General features: G+C 42.1%; 1 protein-coding gene across 2 annotated transcripts in view; it reads right to left on the reverse strand.

Annotated features, from left to right (window-relative positions):
- Positions 1-19332, reverse strand: part of NOSIP (nitric oxide synthase interacting protein) — a 31983-nt gene extending 12651 nt beyond the window's left edge. Inside the window, exons 1-6 of one of the 2 annotated variants that reach the window (XM_078859012.1) lie at positions 19278-19332; positions 13261-13348; positions 12246-12351; positions 9224-9305; positions 8882-9029; positions 6621-6745 (exon numbers count right to left, since the gene is read on the reverse strand). In XM_078859012.1, the coding sequence (XP_078715138.1) occupies positions 6621-6745; positions 8882-9029; positions 9224-9305; positions 12246-12351; positions 13261-13330 (531 nt within the window). In that variant the 5' untranslated portion in view covers positions 13331-13348; positions 19278-19332. Of the gene's footprint in view, positions 1-6620; positions 6746-8881; positions 9030-9223; positions 9306-12245; positions 12352-13260; positions 13349-19161 lie in introns of both variants that reach the window. The other variant, XM_078859013.1, reaches the window with a different exon arrangement.
- Positions 19333-20156: the final 824 nt, after the last annotated feature.

The raw sequence follows: 20156 nt of genomic DNA on the forward strand, positions 1-20156 counted from the left end.
AAATGAACCACAATACCTTGCCGATCTCGTCATGGAGCATAAACCATCACGTGAATTCCGGTCATCCTCGCAGCAGCGTTCGGCTAACCATCGAACAAAGACGGTCACTGCATCGCGCGCTTTCGTATGGGCTGCTGCAGTCGCCTGGGACGGTTTTTCTACCGATAGTAAGAAGCCACAGGAGCTATGCCATTTTAAATCTAGATTGAAAACTAATTTCTTTACAACTGCTTTTTGTGTTTAGTTTGCGGTCCTTCCCCGCACCTCCGATTAGCATTTTTGGCGACATACGGTGCGAAAGAAGTTCAACATACATACATACATAGCCAAGCTCAACCATGCCCATTCCATGTGATTTGGTGTATAGGTGCTCATGTAATTATATAAAACACAACTGTTGTTTACACATAGTGGATACGAACACATGATGACCAGATCTATCACGAGCATCTACGAGAGCGATAACCATCTCTCGTGAGAATATCCAGATCGTCCTTTGGGACTCACTCCGAGAGAGGCTGTGAGGGGCCTCAGCTATCTGCTCTCTTGTCACTCACGTGTAAACACGCACTTTGCAGATAAGTAACTTCCACCAACAACAGGACCTCTTCTATTTCCCCACGCAAATGACAGGCTCAATGGGCATAATCTAAATTTACTGGCCTAAAAACACCATCATTGACAGCGGGCCAGGTAATAAATTATGCCTTATCTATTCTAATGCATCAGCTACCAAGGGAAGGCTGAGAAACACTTACATCCATTCTCCAATGTGTTTGTTAAATCAACTGTCAGCTGCTATGAAACATTGTGCTTGAAACGTTGATGGATGAGACAGTGTTTAAAGCTAAATTGAAAACAAATCACTAATTATGCTCGAATGTTCCCACACCCTGTTTATCCCAATACCAAGTGATATATGTTATATATATATAACAATACCATGTTATATATGTTTACATGAAAAATGGGAATGCCTATAATGCAGGGGCACCCAAACGTTCATTGACTGAGATGTACAAATACATTTTTTTTAGATTTTTTATTATTTTAAGGACAAAAATCTGCCTTGTTTGGTCATGGATCTCTGGAGATTTAACTAAAATGAAAATACAAAATGACAAGCAAAATCATCGAAGCTATTGAACGTTTATAAATTAAATAAAGTCGACTCATCTTGGTAAACACATTTTTGGGCCACCATGTCGAGCATTAAAATGATAACTAACATTGCATAGATTAAAAAAAAAATCACACAATGATGTACCGCTTATAAGCATTTACATTTCAAGGGGTAGATTTAAAGTTTGAATCGTATCGTATTGTCCATATCATTATTTATAAAGGAATACTCCACTTGGATTAAAAACATGGATAACCACAAATTAACTAATATGTTCATAACTGGATTAATATGTGATGTTGTAAGACATGCCATGTATCATGACGTATCACTAAATCCTTCATGAATACCTCACTGAAAACTGACGTTCTTGCTCCTTAGAACATGGCACAGGCCCTCTCAAATCAGGGTGGCAATTTGAATTCTTGCGTAGGTCACTGGGGTTAATGAAGTCATTCTCTGACCCACCAGACTATGAATTTCACCAACTGCAGCCATCTACCCACTTAGAGTACGTGTAAGCAAACAAGATGAGCAGCACTGACAATTTACGTCAAGAGGGCCCAAGCAATGCATCAGCAGTCAAAACAAACACCCCGCTGCACACCGAAGTCACATGGGTCAAGCGAAACCAATTGCTAGAAAACACTGCATTAGGGACCACCGTGAGCCTATTCTATACGTGACGAAGATAACAGGTTAAATGTAATAATTGTTTTTTTACCCTTTTATCTGGCAACAAAACTGACACCTTTTTTACGAGGAGTCATGTTTGCATAGACCACAATACCTGCAGTCATAATGCAAACAAAAAAAACATAACTCTGATAATGTATGCACTGTCCTTGAAGTTGATTGGTCCACACCTGAGACAGCTTTCCTTAGAGCATAGTCTCACATGGTGTTGGACCAGATGACACCAAAAGGCACACAACTCAAAGACATATTTTTGACTGGCAAATGAGGTTCCAATGAGGTTAAATGTATCTATGGAGTGTGGCTTAAACATTCAAGCCCCCCCATTACACACATTTAGCATCTTGTATGTATGTTGAACTTCTTTTGCACCGCACGTAGACACCTCTGCTAATACAATGTAATTCAACTATGCGATATAGCATTGTACGTCTCAATGTAATTTATTGTTGTATAAAGTAATTAATTTATTTATGGTGTTTAAGTGAGGAAGTAAGTATCCTGTGTAATGCTACTAACAATAATAATCAGCTACTATCTATTGCTGGATGAAGGCCTCTCTAAGCTTGTTGTTTTTTCTTCTTGGTTCTTTCGGTAAAGTCACGTAGAATGAAAATAATAAAATAATAAAAATAAAACATAATAAAATAATTCTCACGACGTTTCGGCCACAACGCAAGCAGCCGTCCTCAGGTGAAGAACAGGTCTGTCTGTCTTCTCGACAGGTCTGTCTTTCTTCTCGACAGACCTGTTCTTCACATGAGGACGGCTGCTTGCGTTGTGGCCGAAACGTCGTGAGAATTATTTTATTATGTTTTATTTTTATTATTTTATTATTTCCATTCTACGTGACTTTACCGAAAGAACCAAGAAGATGAATCCCTGCAGTCACGAAAGCTTTAAATCGAAACTTGTTGTTTTTATCTACAGATGCGCAGCTGCAATCCATTCATCTACCAAAAGAGCCATGACCACTTTCGTTTGATGTTCTTTGTGCTTGTCCCTAAAGTGCATGTTCCATGTCTCAGCTGCCACTAATAATATCATTCATGCATGTGATACATCAGTAATATTTTAAGTTTCACTTAACAAGTTGCGGAGAAAAAACACACCGAAATTCCACATAAATCAGTGTGAACTTCAGAGGCATTGAGTGAACAAGACGTACCTGTATGTTCATTGCACTATCAAGCTGCCCTTTGCGCCAACATTTGCAGCGTAACCAACCAATCTTTCAGCTCTTCCAAAGCTTTTATCAGGCAAGTAACAATTCAATCAGATGCATTTCTAAAGTTTGGCATTGAGATTCTATACTAGATGTAGCGCAATATTAGCTTCAGGTTTTATATTACTCAATTAGATTAAAAACATAGTTTTTCTGCATCCCTTTGTCAATCAACCACTAGATGACAGCCTCCCCCCATGCCACCATGGTGGTGATTGAATGACAATATTTCACCTGGATGGTGGTGATTGCGAGTTGGTCAAGGCAAGCAGGCTAGAGGTGGGAGAACAGAAGTACAGGACAATAGATGCCTAATGCCCACTGTGTAGCACCACCAAACCTGCCTGGGACAACTCCACGTGCATATAAGCCCTCGCCAGGCTAAAGCCTGCTTAGTTTCCAGGGAAAAATTGGGCGTATTCCAGGTGATTTGGTCTCAGTCTGGTCGTGGATATTGACAAATATTGTGGCAACCAGTGTTGCCGCCAATAGAAGCTTTCTTTAGCGGCAACAACAGCACGTTGTGAGGGGCGATAGTCAGCCAACCGTTCTCTCGCTGTGCAGGATTAAGCCTCAGCTCATAAATCAAGTGCTGTCGTGCTCCCAAACACCAGAGCCCCGCCGTACAGGCTGTCATGACCGCCGCAATTCTAAATACACTAAATCACCGATATGCGGCACCCACAGTACAAGCTCACAGCCAGCACCATTTTACAATCCCTTATTCGAATTCCTCAAGTGCAAGGAACTGAGAACATTTATCTTTAATGCATCAACACACAACAGACTTTAGGTAGTGAAAACAGATATTGGTTTTCATCTGACAAAATAAACTTGAAAGCTAACATGAAATACAAATTGAATAATAAATATATATAGCTCCTCGTGAAACACATACTTGTACTGCCATTATATGGATAACTGATATTTAAATTCCTTCATATTCTTTCATTTGAATCCTGACAGAGGCAATGGCAGATCTGCACCTGATTTATTCAAGGGGAGTGTGAACCTGAGCACAATTACGCATTCTGACTGCAGGAATGCATGTTATAGAGGATTACAAAACACAGTGGTAACAATTACCTTTATTTATAGGATAACGCAATGTGAAAATTCCTCAACTCCCCACAAAAGCGTTGGACCATATGCCTGCAGTGATGTAAGTGTTTCGAAAAAGACAACATTTATCTTCCCTTACGAACGATGCAGAAGAAAAGCAGACAAACCCAGACAATACTGGTCTTGGTGATTACGGGTATCTATAAACTCATGCACAGGTGCTAGATGGATTGGTGCATCGCAAGACCATGCTAGATAGTGATGGCTTGGGAAGAACTTCATCCAGGAGAGGATTGCTCATAGCTAATAATAATGATGATGACGGTGTAGCCTCTTAAACCACCAATGCCACCCCATAATCCCCCGTGGCTCAGTGAATCATTGCTGTAATACATTCTTGTGAGCATAAACCAAAGCACACAAGATAACGCACCTGGCCGAGACAAGGCACAGAGTTCCCATTGAACAAACTATATCTATAAAAAATTGCAAACACACACTATGCGCGAGTTTTTCTCATGGAAATTCCCATTAAAAATGTGTGCAACCTACTCCTCTTCATTTGAGAAAACTTACACCTGCGCTAGCTACGCGGAGCTTGCAAGGAATATAATCTGGTGTTTGGATAAATATGCCGCTGTGATATACACCACTGCACTTTTTACAGGGGTTCCTGGCCTCTTTCAAGGTCCCTTACTCGCTATTTTACGAAGGATTGGCACCCTGCCCCAAGTACATATCTCTCCTTTTGCAGAAGGCCCATTTGTGCAGCTTGGTGAGAAACTTCAGGCTGCTGACATCACTATAAATATGTCCAGCGCCCTTAACAAGCCCATGCCCTTCATATCCGCTCCCACACACCCACCCTGAATGTTAAAGCCATTATTTTAGTGTAGAACACTCGTTGCTTAGACCAATACACAGCTTGTTAGCACTTAACACAACTCGTGACAGCTGAAATTATCGGGTGCAACAAAGTCCCCATAAAAATGAGTTGCCGTACGGCAGTTAGAAACGTGCATCTAAAAAACGCTCCGCTGCTTATTTATCCATCAGACCAAATTCTTGAGGCAGCCTAAATTTGTCAAGTTTCAACTTCACCAATGTTTAAGGGAAGGCGCATGTGTCCACATTATTCACTGCCCAAGCGCAGGTTGCTATGGCAAAAGATATATATATTTTTAAACTATTCGAGGAATTATGCTTCTTTACATCTCAGTATGCAAGTTCCTATTTGAAAGACTATAAAAAGCAATACGCCCTATAGGGTGCTAAACTTTGCCAGCGATGAATATCTTTGGTCAATTCCGCAAACATGTTACATCTTTTGCAGCAGAAAAAAAAACATCTTACCAAAGTATTGAAGCTTATCATGTTCACTAAAAACAGAATGTAAACATTCTTTATTTTGAATTTATTAAATTAACATTTGCTTGTTTCTGCCAAGACTGTAACATGTTTGTGGAATTGAACTCAAACAGACATTGTCCTGCTCCAATGCGGTTGTAACTGTTGCACCTGCTGTATATTGGGCACAAAACATAATCCCATGTGCGTGCAAGAGACGTGGGGTGTGGTCAGTGCAATGGCCAGTGCATCAAGCTCACACCAATCACAAACATTTTTTTAATCCTTTATATTAAGTTCACTTGCTTGCTTGCTTGCACGCTTACGACCGTGCAAATCTTTCGGTCGTTTTTTAACCCACTTCCCGTGATCCAATCGAGCTGACATTTTGCACACAGACTCGTTGTGCGTGACAATTTATTTTCGTGAATTTTTTTTCCATAACTTTACACTTTTTAGGAAAAAAAAAAATATATTTAATTACCAATTGCTTAATGGTGGCAGGCAATCATCTGACCCATAGGTGGCAGCCATCTCAAACCAGAGGACGAGAGGACTCTAGCCGCCACGCATATAAAGGATTTATAGTGAAAAACTTTTTTTTTACGGGTTAATTTTTATCATCAATAGCAGCCAAGATACATGCACTGTTGGACGAAGGCCTTCCAAGCTGTTGCTATCTTGGTCTCGCGAAACATCTATCTCCATGATGGACATGCCCTCGGATGTTTCCTCCTTTTGACGACACTCCATCAAGAGTTTCATCCAACAGCCATCATCTTGCTAAATCCCACTTCTTTGGCTTAACAGTCAGTGCATATCTTCTCTAATAAATGTGTTCCTCTTCCTGTTTCTCAGTTTAATGCCAAGTATGCATATTCTTATTCGTGCACTCTTCAGCTTTTGTTCAATTTATGTTGTCCTCGTCAATGTTTCTGATCCACGTGCCATAGCCAGTAATATAAAGTGACTTAAACTTTTTTCCCAAGCGCATTCGCATGCCGCTTGCTGTTATTAGAAAGTAAGAACTGAAAAACCATTTACACCAGTTGTTCTAAACCGTTTTGATTGAACGGCTCCCAATCAAGACGACTGGTCAGAAGAAGAGAGGAAGGGTGTGGACAGGGCGCTCTCGCCCTTCATCGCGTCACACGCGCGCTCACTTACAGGTTTCTTCAGCTCCGTAGCCTTGGCCTCGGGCGTGAGTGACGGGATCCAGAAGCTGGGCAGCTGCTTGTCATGTAGATTGGCCTTGGTGCTGCTGCTCCCTGCAGCCGGCTCCTCCGCGCTCGCTGGCAGATGTGCAAGCAATCGCAATTTGGATCGCGTTCAGTAAAAAAAACACCGTTAGATGGTTTAATCAATTGGTTTGCTACAATAACATAACATAGGTTATTGTAGCAACAGAAGGTGTATAGACACAAATTTAAAATATTGAAAATTGCAAACAATTGGTAAAGATTTATATCTTCTTGGTTCTTTCGGTAAAGTCGCGTAGAAGGAAAATAATAAAATATAAAAAATAAAACATAATAAAATAACCAAGAAAATGAATCCCTGCAGTCACGAAAGCTTTAAATCGAAAGATTTATATGTTGATGAGAATAAACATGTGGCTAGTAAAGACCGTTATTACAGTGTACATGTAAAGCCACTTGTGTTAATTCACTACTCGGACTCAGTGAGGGCCACCCCACGGCATCGTGGGGGTCAATTAACTGTCAGTACAGGTTGAAGGTGGGGACCATAGATGTGGAAGTGTATAAGTATAGTACAACAATTCATGTTATTGCACTGCCCTCTGCTGCCCACGTATCCCCACAGCCAATAACTTTCTGTACATGTTGGTCACCCATTAAAGTACTATTCAGGCTCAACCTTAGCTTACAAGATACGACAAATTCAGGCCCATCCCAAGGTGACATGATAGGTTTTACATAAAAAATCCAAAATGTGCTGAATAATCATGACTGAATAAAAGAAAAATAACCTTACCAACATAATTAGTTACAAAAGCCTCACTTGATAAACAGAACAGATGTAAATGAGCTTTCAGAAAGTCAGATAAACTTTATGGACACATATGCATGTTGTACTGACAAAAGCACATGTGCAATTATCAGAGCACAGGTCTAGAAGTGACCACTCGATTCGGTGTATTTGGGACTGTGCCAGTGTGTTTATGCCAGTGTGCAGGGAGCAGAGGTGCAGCGGTTAGCGCATTGAATTACGACCAACATGTACACAGATCCTAGTTCGATTCCCGCTTACGGCCAACACTAGTGATGAATATCTGAACCAGTCCTGGGCCTCCCCTAGATCGACTCAACGTTGCCAAGAGGGTGACAATGGCGGCAGGCCGTTATGCTGGCCACCCACCCCCTTCATGTGGAATGTCGACCTTCATAGGTGCTCGCTTACATCGCTTGGTTTAAAAGTCTGTTAAGGCTAAATGGAAGATGTTTGTGCGAGTGTGTGGAGGTGACTGGTAACTGATAATTGCTACTCACTCTGAAAATGATTTGGAGATGCTAAAACTGAACCTGGAGCATGCCACGAAGAGGGGGGCTGTTGTGGAGAGAGTGTAGAAGTTTTTGTGCCGAGGCAGCAGAGGTCGCAACCGGGTACCCGATACCCATACCCTACCCGATACCCGGCTACCCGTACCCGGCCGGGTACGGGTACCCGTTTGCGACCCTGGTTCGGCCGGGTACGGGTAGGCCGTGAGTCACTGGTGAGTAACCGTTTGTCACTCATTTCCCAACGTCTTGTCTCTTCTCACAATTCAAGTTCCTAGAATCAACCCACCCACGCCTGCAACATGGTTTCATCCCAGAGGTACCCTACCCGTACCCGGCCGGGTCCCATCGGTAACCTCCTCTGGCAGGAGAGGCTGTTTTTGCTGGGTCATATAGCCCACATGCCCAGCCACCGAATGCCCAAGCAGCTTCTGTTTGGCAGATAGAGGGGGCTAAATGGACTGATGCCGTATAAAAGGATGTGGAGCTGGTTGGACTGCCTGATGACTGGTACCAGCGGTGTCAAGAACGGGCTCTGTGGAGGAGGCTCGTGAAGGACACGACTGGGCAGTTGGAGGTAGGCGCCCTCCAACAACAATGGAGGACAGAGGAGCGACACTCAATACAATGAGCTGGGCGGCTAAAACGCGAGTTGGCACATTGGGGAGTACAGGTGGTGAAATCTGCCAGTCATTTGAGTCAGTCAACTCATGGCACCTGGGTGTGTCCCGTGATCTTCTGCCAACGAGCCTTCGACACTTCACGTGGCCTCAAGATGTACCGAGTTTGGCACAAGCGACGTAGTGACGTCGCCGCCACTTAGTGGTGAACAGCGGTTGTTGTGGATGACTGTGCTAGTGTGTGCAGGTGACTGTGCAGCTGCTTTTGCAGGTGAATGCAAGCTCTGACCAGCAGCAGATTTGGGTGCGAAGGGGTTGAGGGGCTTGGAGATAATGGAGCCTTCTTTGGCGAGGAACGCCTTCACCTTGGACTCCTTCTCAGCCTTTGCCAACTCCTGTAACTCTGTGCTCTTCTTTTTCTTCTGTTTCTCGTACAGCTGCACCAAAACCAAAATCAATAATTTACCCTGTACAATATCAACAGTTTAACAATACAGTGTGAATAATGCACCATCGGAAAAAGTTTGCCTTGTATGTGAGCACCAGTGAAAGCCAAGGCCACATTTTAATTCATGGCGTTTGTTTTAAATAACTGAGAATCGTGAACATATTGCACGACTGATAAAAGTACCTTTGTTTTCCTGGCTGTCTCGCACTTCTGGTGAAGAATATACTCCAGGATTGCCTCTTTCTCGTACAGAAATCCATCTGGCCTGCAATCACAGCAGCAGTGAACAAAGAAAATGAAAGATGGAGGATACATTTTTTTTAACTGCATAAACACTGCTTGGTTTCACAATAAAACAATAATAATCATCGACTTCTACCCACAACCACCTTAAAGCTGTCTCCAGCCAGATCAAGGTGAGGGTTTTCTATACAAAGTTATAGGCAATCTCTCAGTGTTTTTTTGTTCAAATAGTCTGCAAAGGTGTGGTCTGCTGCGGTTTGTTCCGTTATTTGATTTGTTAATTAATGAGACTGTGGGGACTCTCTCGTCTGGAGGTCTGGAGTCATGACCCAGCAAGAGAAGTGGTTTTGCCAGACGCCTTCCACTCAAGACGATTATGCATAGCAGATGCTGGAGAAATGCTTATGCGGTCCAGTTTCTTGTGTCGAAACCATTCTTCCTATGGACAGCTTAAATACACAATATATTCCTACTCGTCCTTTTTTACATGGTGCTTTCAAAAATTAATATCGAACACATGGCAAGAAAATGGGCAACAATAAAACTTTAACTGGCAGTAATACTGTTATTTCATGGCACTTATTCTATGTAAAGAAATGTATGTTTTCAAAATGAATATCATTCTGTGGTGCATATAGAAAACAACACAGTAACGCTTTGGCAGTTTTTTTTTCTCTTAACAATTGGAGATCTTAAATAAGGCTTTTAAAGACAATATTATTGTTTTTACAGTTCTCTGTTTTATTTTAAAAACACAAAAAATAACAACTACTGTCCTGCCAGATGTAGAATGCAAAGTTCATTGTCGTGCAAACACTCAAAACATGACGACAACAAAAACATTTCTGCTGGTCTCCCTTCAGAACTCCCAAACCATTCAACCAGTAGGGTAAGAGGTCTCAAGAGTACGTGGGCTCAGAGTACGCGGGGGACCTGCTCATACACGACCGACCCCTGACTCATATTTGCACTTCACGCACGGGGCGGGAAGCGAGTAAAATCACCCCCGCCATCATGTGAACATGTATTTGATGGCGTGTAACTGTATTAGCCCGTGAAAGAAACGAGTCCACCCAGCTCGCATCTCTCGTATTTATCATACACAGATGATATGAATAATCTACTGTGCAGTACTTTATTTTATTAAATATTTACGTACATATACACTCGTGTAGGCGAACCCCAACTTACGCGAATTCGCGCTTACGCGGGGGTACTCTGAGACCTTACTGTATTCTATTTACACTAATGCCAGGTTAAGTGTTTTAAGTGCAAAGCAAAACGGTCATTCTATTAATATCGCTCCTTAATCGAACGATACATGCATCGAAATCTGTAAAACCTCTGCAGCCACCAGTGGCTGCTACAATCACCATAAATTAAAATAATAATCATTCCCAAAACGTGACAAATTCGCCGAATCAGAGGGAATCGGGAGGGAATCGTAAACATCCTGGGACCTACTAGCAAAAGATAACAAAGGACAAGTACATTTTCTGAGTAGGGCTGATACAATAACCGCTGGAATTTATATTGCAGTAAGTGCTGCAGAATAAAAAAGGCTGACCGTCAAATACTGAATCGCTGACTGGTTACAAGTGAGTTATTTCCATTTAACCCGATCACCATAATAACATCTTCTTAGTTCTTTCGGTAAAGTCTACGTGACTTTACTGAAAGAACCAAGAAGATGAATCCCTGCAGTCACAAAAGCTTTAAATTGAAATTTCACCATAATAATAGTTGAACAAGTCTTCATTGCTGTCAACAAACATTAAGTACAATGACTATAATCGCCCATGAGACCGCACGATGTCTCACCACAATGTTTACGGAAAGAAACAACTGCTACAGTTAGCAGATGACGTGTATGAGTTTGGATTGCAAAGTGTGCGCTATGTGGAGAAACAACATATCACGCGCTGCTGCCGGGAAAGAAGGCCAAATGTGCAGCCAGTGGAGAAGGGCCACAAACTGCTGGGTGCTTTCCCAAACACCGTCTTTACTCTTGAGCGTTAAGCCCACGCAGTCTGCGATGAACCAGCCTTCTGTTTTAACCCTAATTCAACAGATTGGCGAGTCAGATGTGGTTCAGTTAGGCAATGGTTCTTTGTGTGTTTTAAATTTCTCGGCCAAAATTCTGTTAAGTGGCATTAATACAAGATATGATCAAAAGCATTAGGCTTGCAATCAACACCATGTGTAAAGAAAATTATATTAATTGCATTGAGCAAAACATGGTACATTCAAGTGTACTCAATCAACGATGACCATTTTTAAGTAGCAATACCCTTAAGACAATGTGTACAAGTCTCACATTATTTAATCCAGCTTTACTTAAAAAACAGGTGCTTTGCTTGGACCACTCTTGTAAATAAAACACTTAAGCGTGATGGATACTGCTTTGTATCAGGGAACGAGTTCTTTGGCAAACAATTTTTGTATTTTATCAGTTATGATAAACAATAGTTCATCATAACTGGGAAACATGAAGTAAAAATCCCTGCATTATTATCCATGTTGCATGAGTTTGGTTTCTATCCACTCACCTTCCACAAAGAAAACTTAATGTGGTTTACGTTTTTAAATGGCAGTTTTATGTTTATGAAATACTTTTGCTCAACGGGTGCTCAAAACAAACTCTCTTACTGAAAAGTATCATATTTGCCTGGGCTTTCATCTTTAATCATCACATCTCTCTGTCCTGAAGACAAAACATGGGTCATGTGTTTTCCAGTACGAATAGAATAAAGCTCCCTTCGCCGCAACTATCTTATTCATGTCTCCCTGCCCCCACATTATTTCAGAGAAGTCAAGTTCCTCTGTATTTACAAGAATATGCAAACTTAGATCAATCCAATTCCACAGACTCAGCTTGTGAGTGTTTGGGTCTCATCACTGATATTTTCTGCAGCACTGAAATGACAGACTAGTTACACGGTGGAAACCAAATCTTACTCACGTCACGACGGGCTCTTTACATGGCTGCAGGCTCAGGCAGCAGCAATCAAAGTCCTTTATGGAATCCTTGCTGAGGCGGGCCCGCTGGGTGCCATACCCGGAGACCGCTGTAAATCATCAAAAATCATCAATGAGAGAAATGTTTAGTCACATTAATGTTTTGAGAGTATAGGCGGTCCCCACTTTGACGACACAATGTGTTCTTGGAAACCCCTTCATTGTAAATCGGACCCTATTTTTCCAGACAGTAGAAACATCACTTGTCGATGTGTTTTTCCTTTTATCAGTCATATTTAAGAGGGCTTAATAGGCAAACAATCCACGGAAACACTTGAGGATAACAAAAGCCCCATGCAAAGTCACATCGGAAACCAGACCGACTCTGTTAAAAGGTATTTGGAGTGATGTTGGAAGATGCATTGTAAATAAAGCTTCTGCATTGTCGTAAATCCATGGTGGCATTATATAAACGTTATAAATGTGGATTGTTGAAAATCAGGTAAAGTGGACCGTCGTAGCCCGGAAACCGCCTGCCCAGTGTAACTGATGGGGTATAGCATGGGCTACCTCACCCCTGAAGAGAAGTGGGCCAAATGATGTATTTTATTTTATCTTCTGGGAAACCAGTGCAGGAGTCATCTTTACTCGAGAAATTGTACATGTACAGCCCTTTTGAAAATCCACTGCTGGATGACGGCTTCGCCACGCGATGTGGGTTGCGGGGATATTTGACACTTCACCACCCGGTTTGTGCGGGGTTGAAGGTGGGGAGCACGGACAATGCAGCATACAAGTATGGCACAATGGATTGTTACACTGCCCTCTACTGCCCTTCAAATAGCCCAAAAAATATTTATGCACACAATCTGCTTAGTTTTCAAGATCTTATAAGGTTATTTTGGTAATTCGACAAATGTTAATTGCATGAATCTTTTTTAGACTGGAGGAATCCGATGAGCTATGAAGTGTAGCTGGTATTGCCAGCCCAACTAAAGACAGTATTACTAATGTCGCACCTGTGTCCTTTTTCTTTTCGTAGTAGGTGTACACAGCACCGGCGGTGCAGTTTCTGCCATGTCTGGTCATGGTGCGTCACACTCCAGCCTGTGAACAATACCGTGGTTAACCACTCAGCTTAGCACATGTGCGAGTGAGACTGCATCTGGCGATCGTCCATCGTGCACTTGTGGCCACATTGTCCAGAACGCAATGTGCATGCATGCACACTGTACGATACAGCCTCCAAACTCCAAGGCGTCAATGTAATTGCATGTCAGTAAGGGTATTACGAATAAGCCACTGCATTTCCTTGATTAATTACATTTCACTTCTCGCCCACAGTTCTATCATTATATATTGCGGTTATTACGTGTACTTTGGTTAAAGCTGTTCTCACATAACTGTGGAAAATATTTTTACGCTTCAGTTATTGGACCGAAATATGAAGAGAAAACAATGTTCCGTATCTTAATTAATCAACATGTGTTATTTTGCTGAATAGTAGAATGCAAGCATTATAAACATGTTTATACAATTTTAAGGATAGTATTATCGTACGCTTTGATGTTTTTAAATATTATTTTATCACAACATACATCAACATCAATTTTTAAACTTTTCTGAGAAAACACCAAAAATGAGTTTTTTTAAAACAATGATTGACAGCAAAACAATACTCTAAAAATAGGCCCTTTTAATACAGCCAGCTCAATATCACAACAAATTACAAATTTGCAATTGCTCCTGCTTGCGTCACCTCTGACTATAAAGTTATTTCAGATTTCGTTTTGCCATTATTACTACAGTCATTTGTCACTGCCATTTTCAGAAAGAGCAAAGGCAAATATAATTAAATAAAGTTCTCACAACTAATAACAAAAATGATATCAACTATACTGCAGGCTAAAGGTTCACTCTTTTAACAAGTGGAAGGGTTTAGCATTTCAGTTGAAAAAAAAAACTGCACGTGTTAAAATATGCAACTTTGGCCAACATGGTAGTTTCAACTTTCTGAAAGAAGAGGCAGCATTTAATCAGGGGCCACGATAATCCTCCTCCTGTCGCAATCGGAGAGGTGCGGCAACCCCTGTGATCGATGGAAACGCTGAGGTCACAGACTCGAACTGATGCCTCCTGCTGCCCCCTGTTAGGAGCGGTCACAGGCGGGTAATTAATTTATCTACAGCACTTAGCGGAGACCTTTAGTTACAAGCACGGCAAGCAATCACGGGCCTGAAAATGATAGCGGGGGATTTAGACCCGACCGTGTACATGGACAGCTGCATACCGTCAAGGCAGATCGGTCAGCCGACTTGCAAGGGGAGACGTTCAAAGGGGGAACACCGCGCTGCACCGGTGGATGGGAGTCCTGTGACTTCATGACCACGCGGCCCATTAATTTTGGAGGTCCTTCATCCCGAGATGCACTACAAAGGACAAGCTGTCTGTGACCCCCCACAGCCCTGCAGGACCCAGCCCCCACGCTAATCCACCCTCCCCTGTGGAAGATAAATGAATTGCAGTGCGCCAGCTTGATGGCTGCAGGAAAAAGTCGTATATTGCCAAATTTCGCATCAAAAGGTCCTACAAGGCTCTGACAATTAAATGCTGGGTTCTGGCTCAAAATGTCAATCCAGCAACGAGTGTAATTCAAAATGCTATGAATTCTAAGGTTGCAGCATATTGCCACGTTATTTTTGAAGTGTTAAAAAATACTTACTCAAGTCTGTTAAGTTTGAATGAAATAGTACGATTTACAGATGGTACTAAAGTTTTTTAAATGAAAATTTGTGGTATGCAAATATACACAGGCTTACCTTTCATTATCAGTGCAAAATAGTCAAATCAACATGGATAAATGTAGTTTAAAGACTGAAAATATTTATAAAAAAAACTGTTATTCTGAATAACAATATTTTTTTTAAACAAGACAGTTTATTTAACTACCACTGGTCAAAAAATAAGAACAGCTGTATTATTGTACAAAAACAGCAACAGGTTTAATATTCAGCCAAATGTAAGAGTGTTATCTACTGATTTAGTTTTGCATGGCAGTCTGCAATGCATCCCACTTTATTTTCATCTGTCGAACGCTGTAAATTTCTGCAAAGGCACGGTTACAGGCAGGTGTCCGGGGCACGTAGGTCTGCTAGTCTTCCTACCATCTCTCCCTTGTCTCCACTCCTCTGCCTAATATAACATACGAGTGCATTTAACACATTGGCACTGAGCAGCTATATGGTGCAGTATGGCACTTGCACCTTTTCCATGCCAAATTAAATCCACAAAGTAACTCATCTCTGCAGACAGTACTGTGTGCACAACACTCCCTTTCTATGCCATTAGTAGTGCAAAAAGACGCAAGAACATTATCATCACTCTTAAAAGCAGCAGTGATGTTGCACAGATGCCTAATTGAATGTAGTAGCCTACACACTATATCGTTATAAACATAACCAGTATTCACACAAAAAACCCACCATATATCCATCACTAAAAACTCCTTAGAAAAGAAAAATAGGCTGACGTTTCAGACCGAGGTCCTTCATGAAGAAAAATGGCAGCCCATTTTATATGTTGCTGTTATAAGGAAATGTTCGTGATGTATTTGCCAAGGTTTTTATTTGAACTTGTGCATCAATGTTAAAAAGCAGTCCCTATATATTGTTAAACACCAACATGAATTTACTCTAAATAGTGGCAATATTTAGAATTGATGTATTTTAACTAATTATTACCTCTTACACAGGTCTTCCAAATGTTCAATTTCAACAGATGTCAAACATTGGTAAATGATGGGACAAAGGCCAATATTGGACAATATATTTCGGTGCAAAATGTATAATTAGCATAACTACTGACCATGAAGCGCTTAGGACACTATAGTCTACACTTACAGAATAACAATAAAATATTTTTAATTACTGCCGTTTTGCCGCTGTCAAACAAACTACTTATTCGATTTGTTTAGAATGATCAATATTTGGTAAAAACAGAAATTGTATTCAGGTTATTTGCATACCAAGGCCCCTGATGTGTGGGGAGGGGGGCAAAATGTAATATAAATCCCGTGGCCCTCCTCAACTCTCCCTTGATCTCAGTGGTGATCCTCCCTCACACAGCCACGCGACATTGACATTTTCACACTTAACGTCACACGTTAAATATGATTACGTTCACCCGCTCGACAACGTACAAAAAATGACTTAAAATTATATCACACAAACACCATTTCTGCGTTTCACCAATATCGTCCTTTTTTTAAGAACATAAAATGTCAAAAAAATGTTTTAAGTGCAAAGCAATGAATGCAATACAGTTAAATGACCGAATGATAAAAGAATAATGTGCAGCACTTTGGCAGTGATCAAGGTCTAGGATTTTGTAGGAATGCCCTGGACTAACATTCCATAGCCAAAGATTTGCAGCAGCATAGATAGTGCCCAGTGACTCCCTGTGATGTGTATACAACCGAGGGCATGCACTTGGTCTTTATGCAAACACTGACCATGGACCATCCACCAGTCACTAGAACCACCAACATGTGGAAATTCAGACACTGCATTCATGTTATGCAAAACCAACGCTTTCAAATTGTTTCGTCCCTATTGATGGAGTCAAAATTTCACTTTCTAAGAATGAAAGTAATTTTTTTATGAAAACGAACATAAACATACAATAACATACTAATCCATTTAAAATTATTAAACAAAAAATAACTATTAGTTTATCACTCATTTCTGAGTGAAGGTCTTCCAAAACCATCACCATCTTTCAATCTTGCCTACATTGCAACATTACATCAAAGTCCTGTTCATGAACTTATATCTCGTTTCATCTTTGCAGTGCTCATACCTCAGGTGCATTCTTTTAGGTGCGAATCTGTCACGAGCCTTGTCCATCGGCCAATATGCTTTCTATTGAAGTATCCTCTGAAAGCTCAAGTAACTTACAATTGGCCCAGATTCACCTACCTACCTGCTCCTAATTGAATGCATGAATCTCGGCATTTTTTACACGCTACTTTGTAAAATAATATTTCTGTGCCCATGGTTATGAAGAACCGATAGTCTTATTTTCTAAAGACAGACCGTAATTTCCTGCTGAAATTAGCAGAGGTGCTCATCTCGCTCATGGTCCAGAGGCGGTCGTGAAAATTTTATTATTTTTACTTTACCATGTCAGGCCCACTGAGCTATATACAGTATATACTGTAGTAATTTTTCAGAAGCCACCTGGCCACAAATGATAGCCCAAAGTGCCTTATCACGTCGAAATGTATTGCAGCCAAATACTCTCAACGCATATTTCTAACTGTGGAGGGAAAACCAGGAGGATCCGGATAAAATTCCACGCGACCACGGGGAGAGAGAAATGGAAACGCCAAATGTACAAGCGTCAGGGTCGGGATTGAACCCACAGCCATCTGTATATGCCAGGCGAGGTAGTTAACATCTCACCACCGCGGTCCTGAATTCCACATTCATATGACGGCGTGTCTATTCATAGGTCAATCCGGTTAACTGCTGACTTCCTCACAAATTGGTAATTTTATCGACAACGGAGATGATGAGCTAAGTCGAATCCCATCTGGGATTTGAACTCACAACCTTGTGTGACGCTCGCTCTACCGCTGAGCCACCTGGGCAGGATTATTAACAAATTTGCTGTAAATATATGGAAACAATATACATTGCTTCCAACAAAATGTTGTTATTTTTACAGACCCTGGAGAAAGTGGTCATAATTACGATATTCGAGGTACGGGGGCTCTTCCGCCCCTTCCTTTACCAAGGCGCACTGAGCAGCGTGGGTGAAGTATGGTCAAACAATCCCACACGATTCACACGCCGTGGGGACGCCTTCATCTGGCAAGACGTTGACAAGAGATCTACATAACTATGATGAATGACTACAGCTAAACTACCGTACAATGTGTGGGTGTTGTGCGGTTACAAAGATCCCCCACTCCTATTCTTAGGTTTTTTCGGTAAAGTCACGTAGGTAAAACATCAAAATTAATGAAAATAAAATAAAACAAAAATCACGACGTTTCGGAGGCAACACAAGTCTCCGTCATCAGGTGGGACCGTCACAGCCAGATTAGCTGCCCCGTGTAGCCTTAACAGAATGTTGGGGCAAGTGCTGTTCGTGGGCACCTATGAATGCCGGCACGGCACACGAGGTAATCATTTGAGGCTGAGTTGCCCTCGGGGAGGTCCAGCACCGGTTCAGACATTCGTCAGCGGCTTTGGTGGCCGTGAGCGGGCAAATCGAACTCGGGTCGCCGGGTTCGTAGCGTGGCGCGCTAACCACTACCCCCCCAACGCCCCCACTGTGTCATTAGACACAACAAACACGGAGAGCCACAGCACACACGGAGAGACACGGCACACAGGGACAGCCGTCGCGTTGGTGGCAAAAATCCAAGGGTGGCACAGTCGTTTTTTTACAATCGGGTTTAATTGTCTTTTTATATTAAACCCGATCATCTGAGATTGGGAGAAATCCGGTTTAATTGGTTCTAATTGCAGAATTGCACTTCTCAACGATGGGCTTCATCCATTCCAAGCTAAGGAACTCACTGGCGCCGACGATTGTGGAGAAGCTCGTGTTCATCAAGACCAACTTGCCCGCCGCATTCTACGACTACCCCGTGCCCGACGGCCCCCCGAGTACGATAGCAGCACCGACGAGGAAGCAGCCTAAGCCTTGGATCAGAGTTTCGTATTCATTAAACCAGGTTTTAATTACCCGAAGTTGGGTTTAATTGTATTAAAGAAAAAACACCGATGCCTGCCGCTGGAAAAATCGGGGTTTTCCACCCCGTAAATGCGATTGCGTCACCGCCCGGGCCTTGTAACAACAACAGCAGCAGCAGCTGGGGCCGCCCCAGGGGTACGAGATGGTCATCTTACACCGCGTGAGGCGAACGCCGCGACAGCGAAGCAACTTATAGGCGGGCGCGACCGCTCGGCACCGGACCGCGGAACGCTTCGACGAGAAGGCTGAAGGCGGCCGCCGGGCAACTCACTCCGCACTCGGCCGCAAGTCGAAGGCCTCACACCCCCCTCACCAAATACCACGGGGGGGGGGGGACTTTACATTACCTACAGCGTACGCGCGCGATTCCCAAAGGCGATTGGATGGAAGCGATCACGTGCCTGGAGTCAATCCGGGGTCCTATTGGTCAAAGTGGGGGCGGCTGCACTGACCACGCCCCCTTACCTCCCCCTCACAGACCCCCACCCCCCTCAAGATGACGTAACTGCGTATCCGTTGTGTGAAATACAAACGGGGTTTCGGGGATTTTTTAAGCTACGGATCGTCCGTAGGGGGTTTGGTGGGGGGGGTTCGCGATTTCGTAATGCGCGGGGCCGCCGTATCTCGCTATTGGTGTGCATAATAAAGATAATAGATTTTGATTTATAGCTTTCGTGACTGCAGGGATTCACATTCTTGGTTCTTTCGGTAAAGTCACGTAAAAGGGAAACAATAAAATAATATAAATGTAAAACAATAAAATTCTCACGACGTTTCGACTGCAATACAAGCAATCATCATCAGGTGTGAAATCTACAGCAAGAACATTGAAAACGTCCTTACACAGTACATTTTCTTGCTGTGGATTTCAAACCTGATGATGATTGCTTGTGTTGCAGTCGAAACGTCGTGAGAATTTTTATTGTTTTATGTTTGTATTATTTTATTATTTCCCTTCTACGTGACTTTACTGAAAGAACCAAGAATATAAAGATTATACTTCTAGATTTGAAGCTTTCGTGACTGCAAGGAATCATCTTCTTAGGTTTTTTCGGTAAAGTCACGTAGGTATAAAATAAAATACAGGTTATATTTGTTGTTGGGTTCGATCGCGTAAATATGTCGTTTAATTGTAAATGTTGTTTTAAAT

The sequence above is a fragment of the Lampetra fluviatilis genome, chromosome 8 (assembly GCF_964198595.1).
Source record: "Lampetra fluviatilis chromosome 8, kcLamFluv1.1, whole genome shotgun sequence".
Lineage (NCBI taxonomy): Eukaryota > Metazoa > Chordata > Hyperoartia > Petromyzontiformes > Petromyzontidae > Lampetra > Lampetra fluviatilis.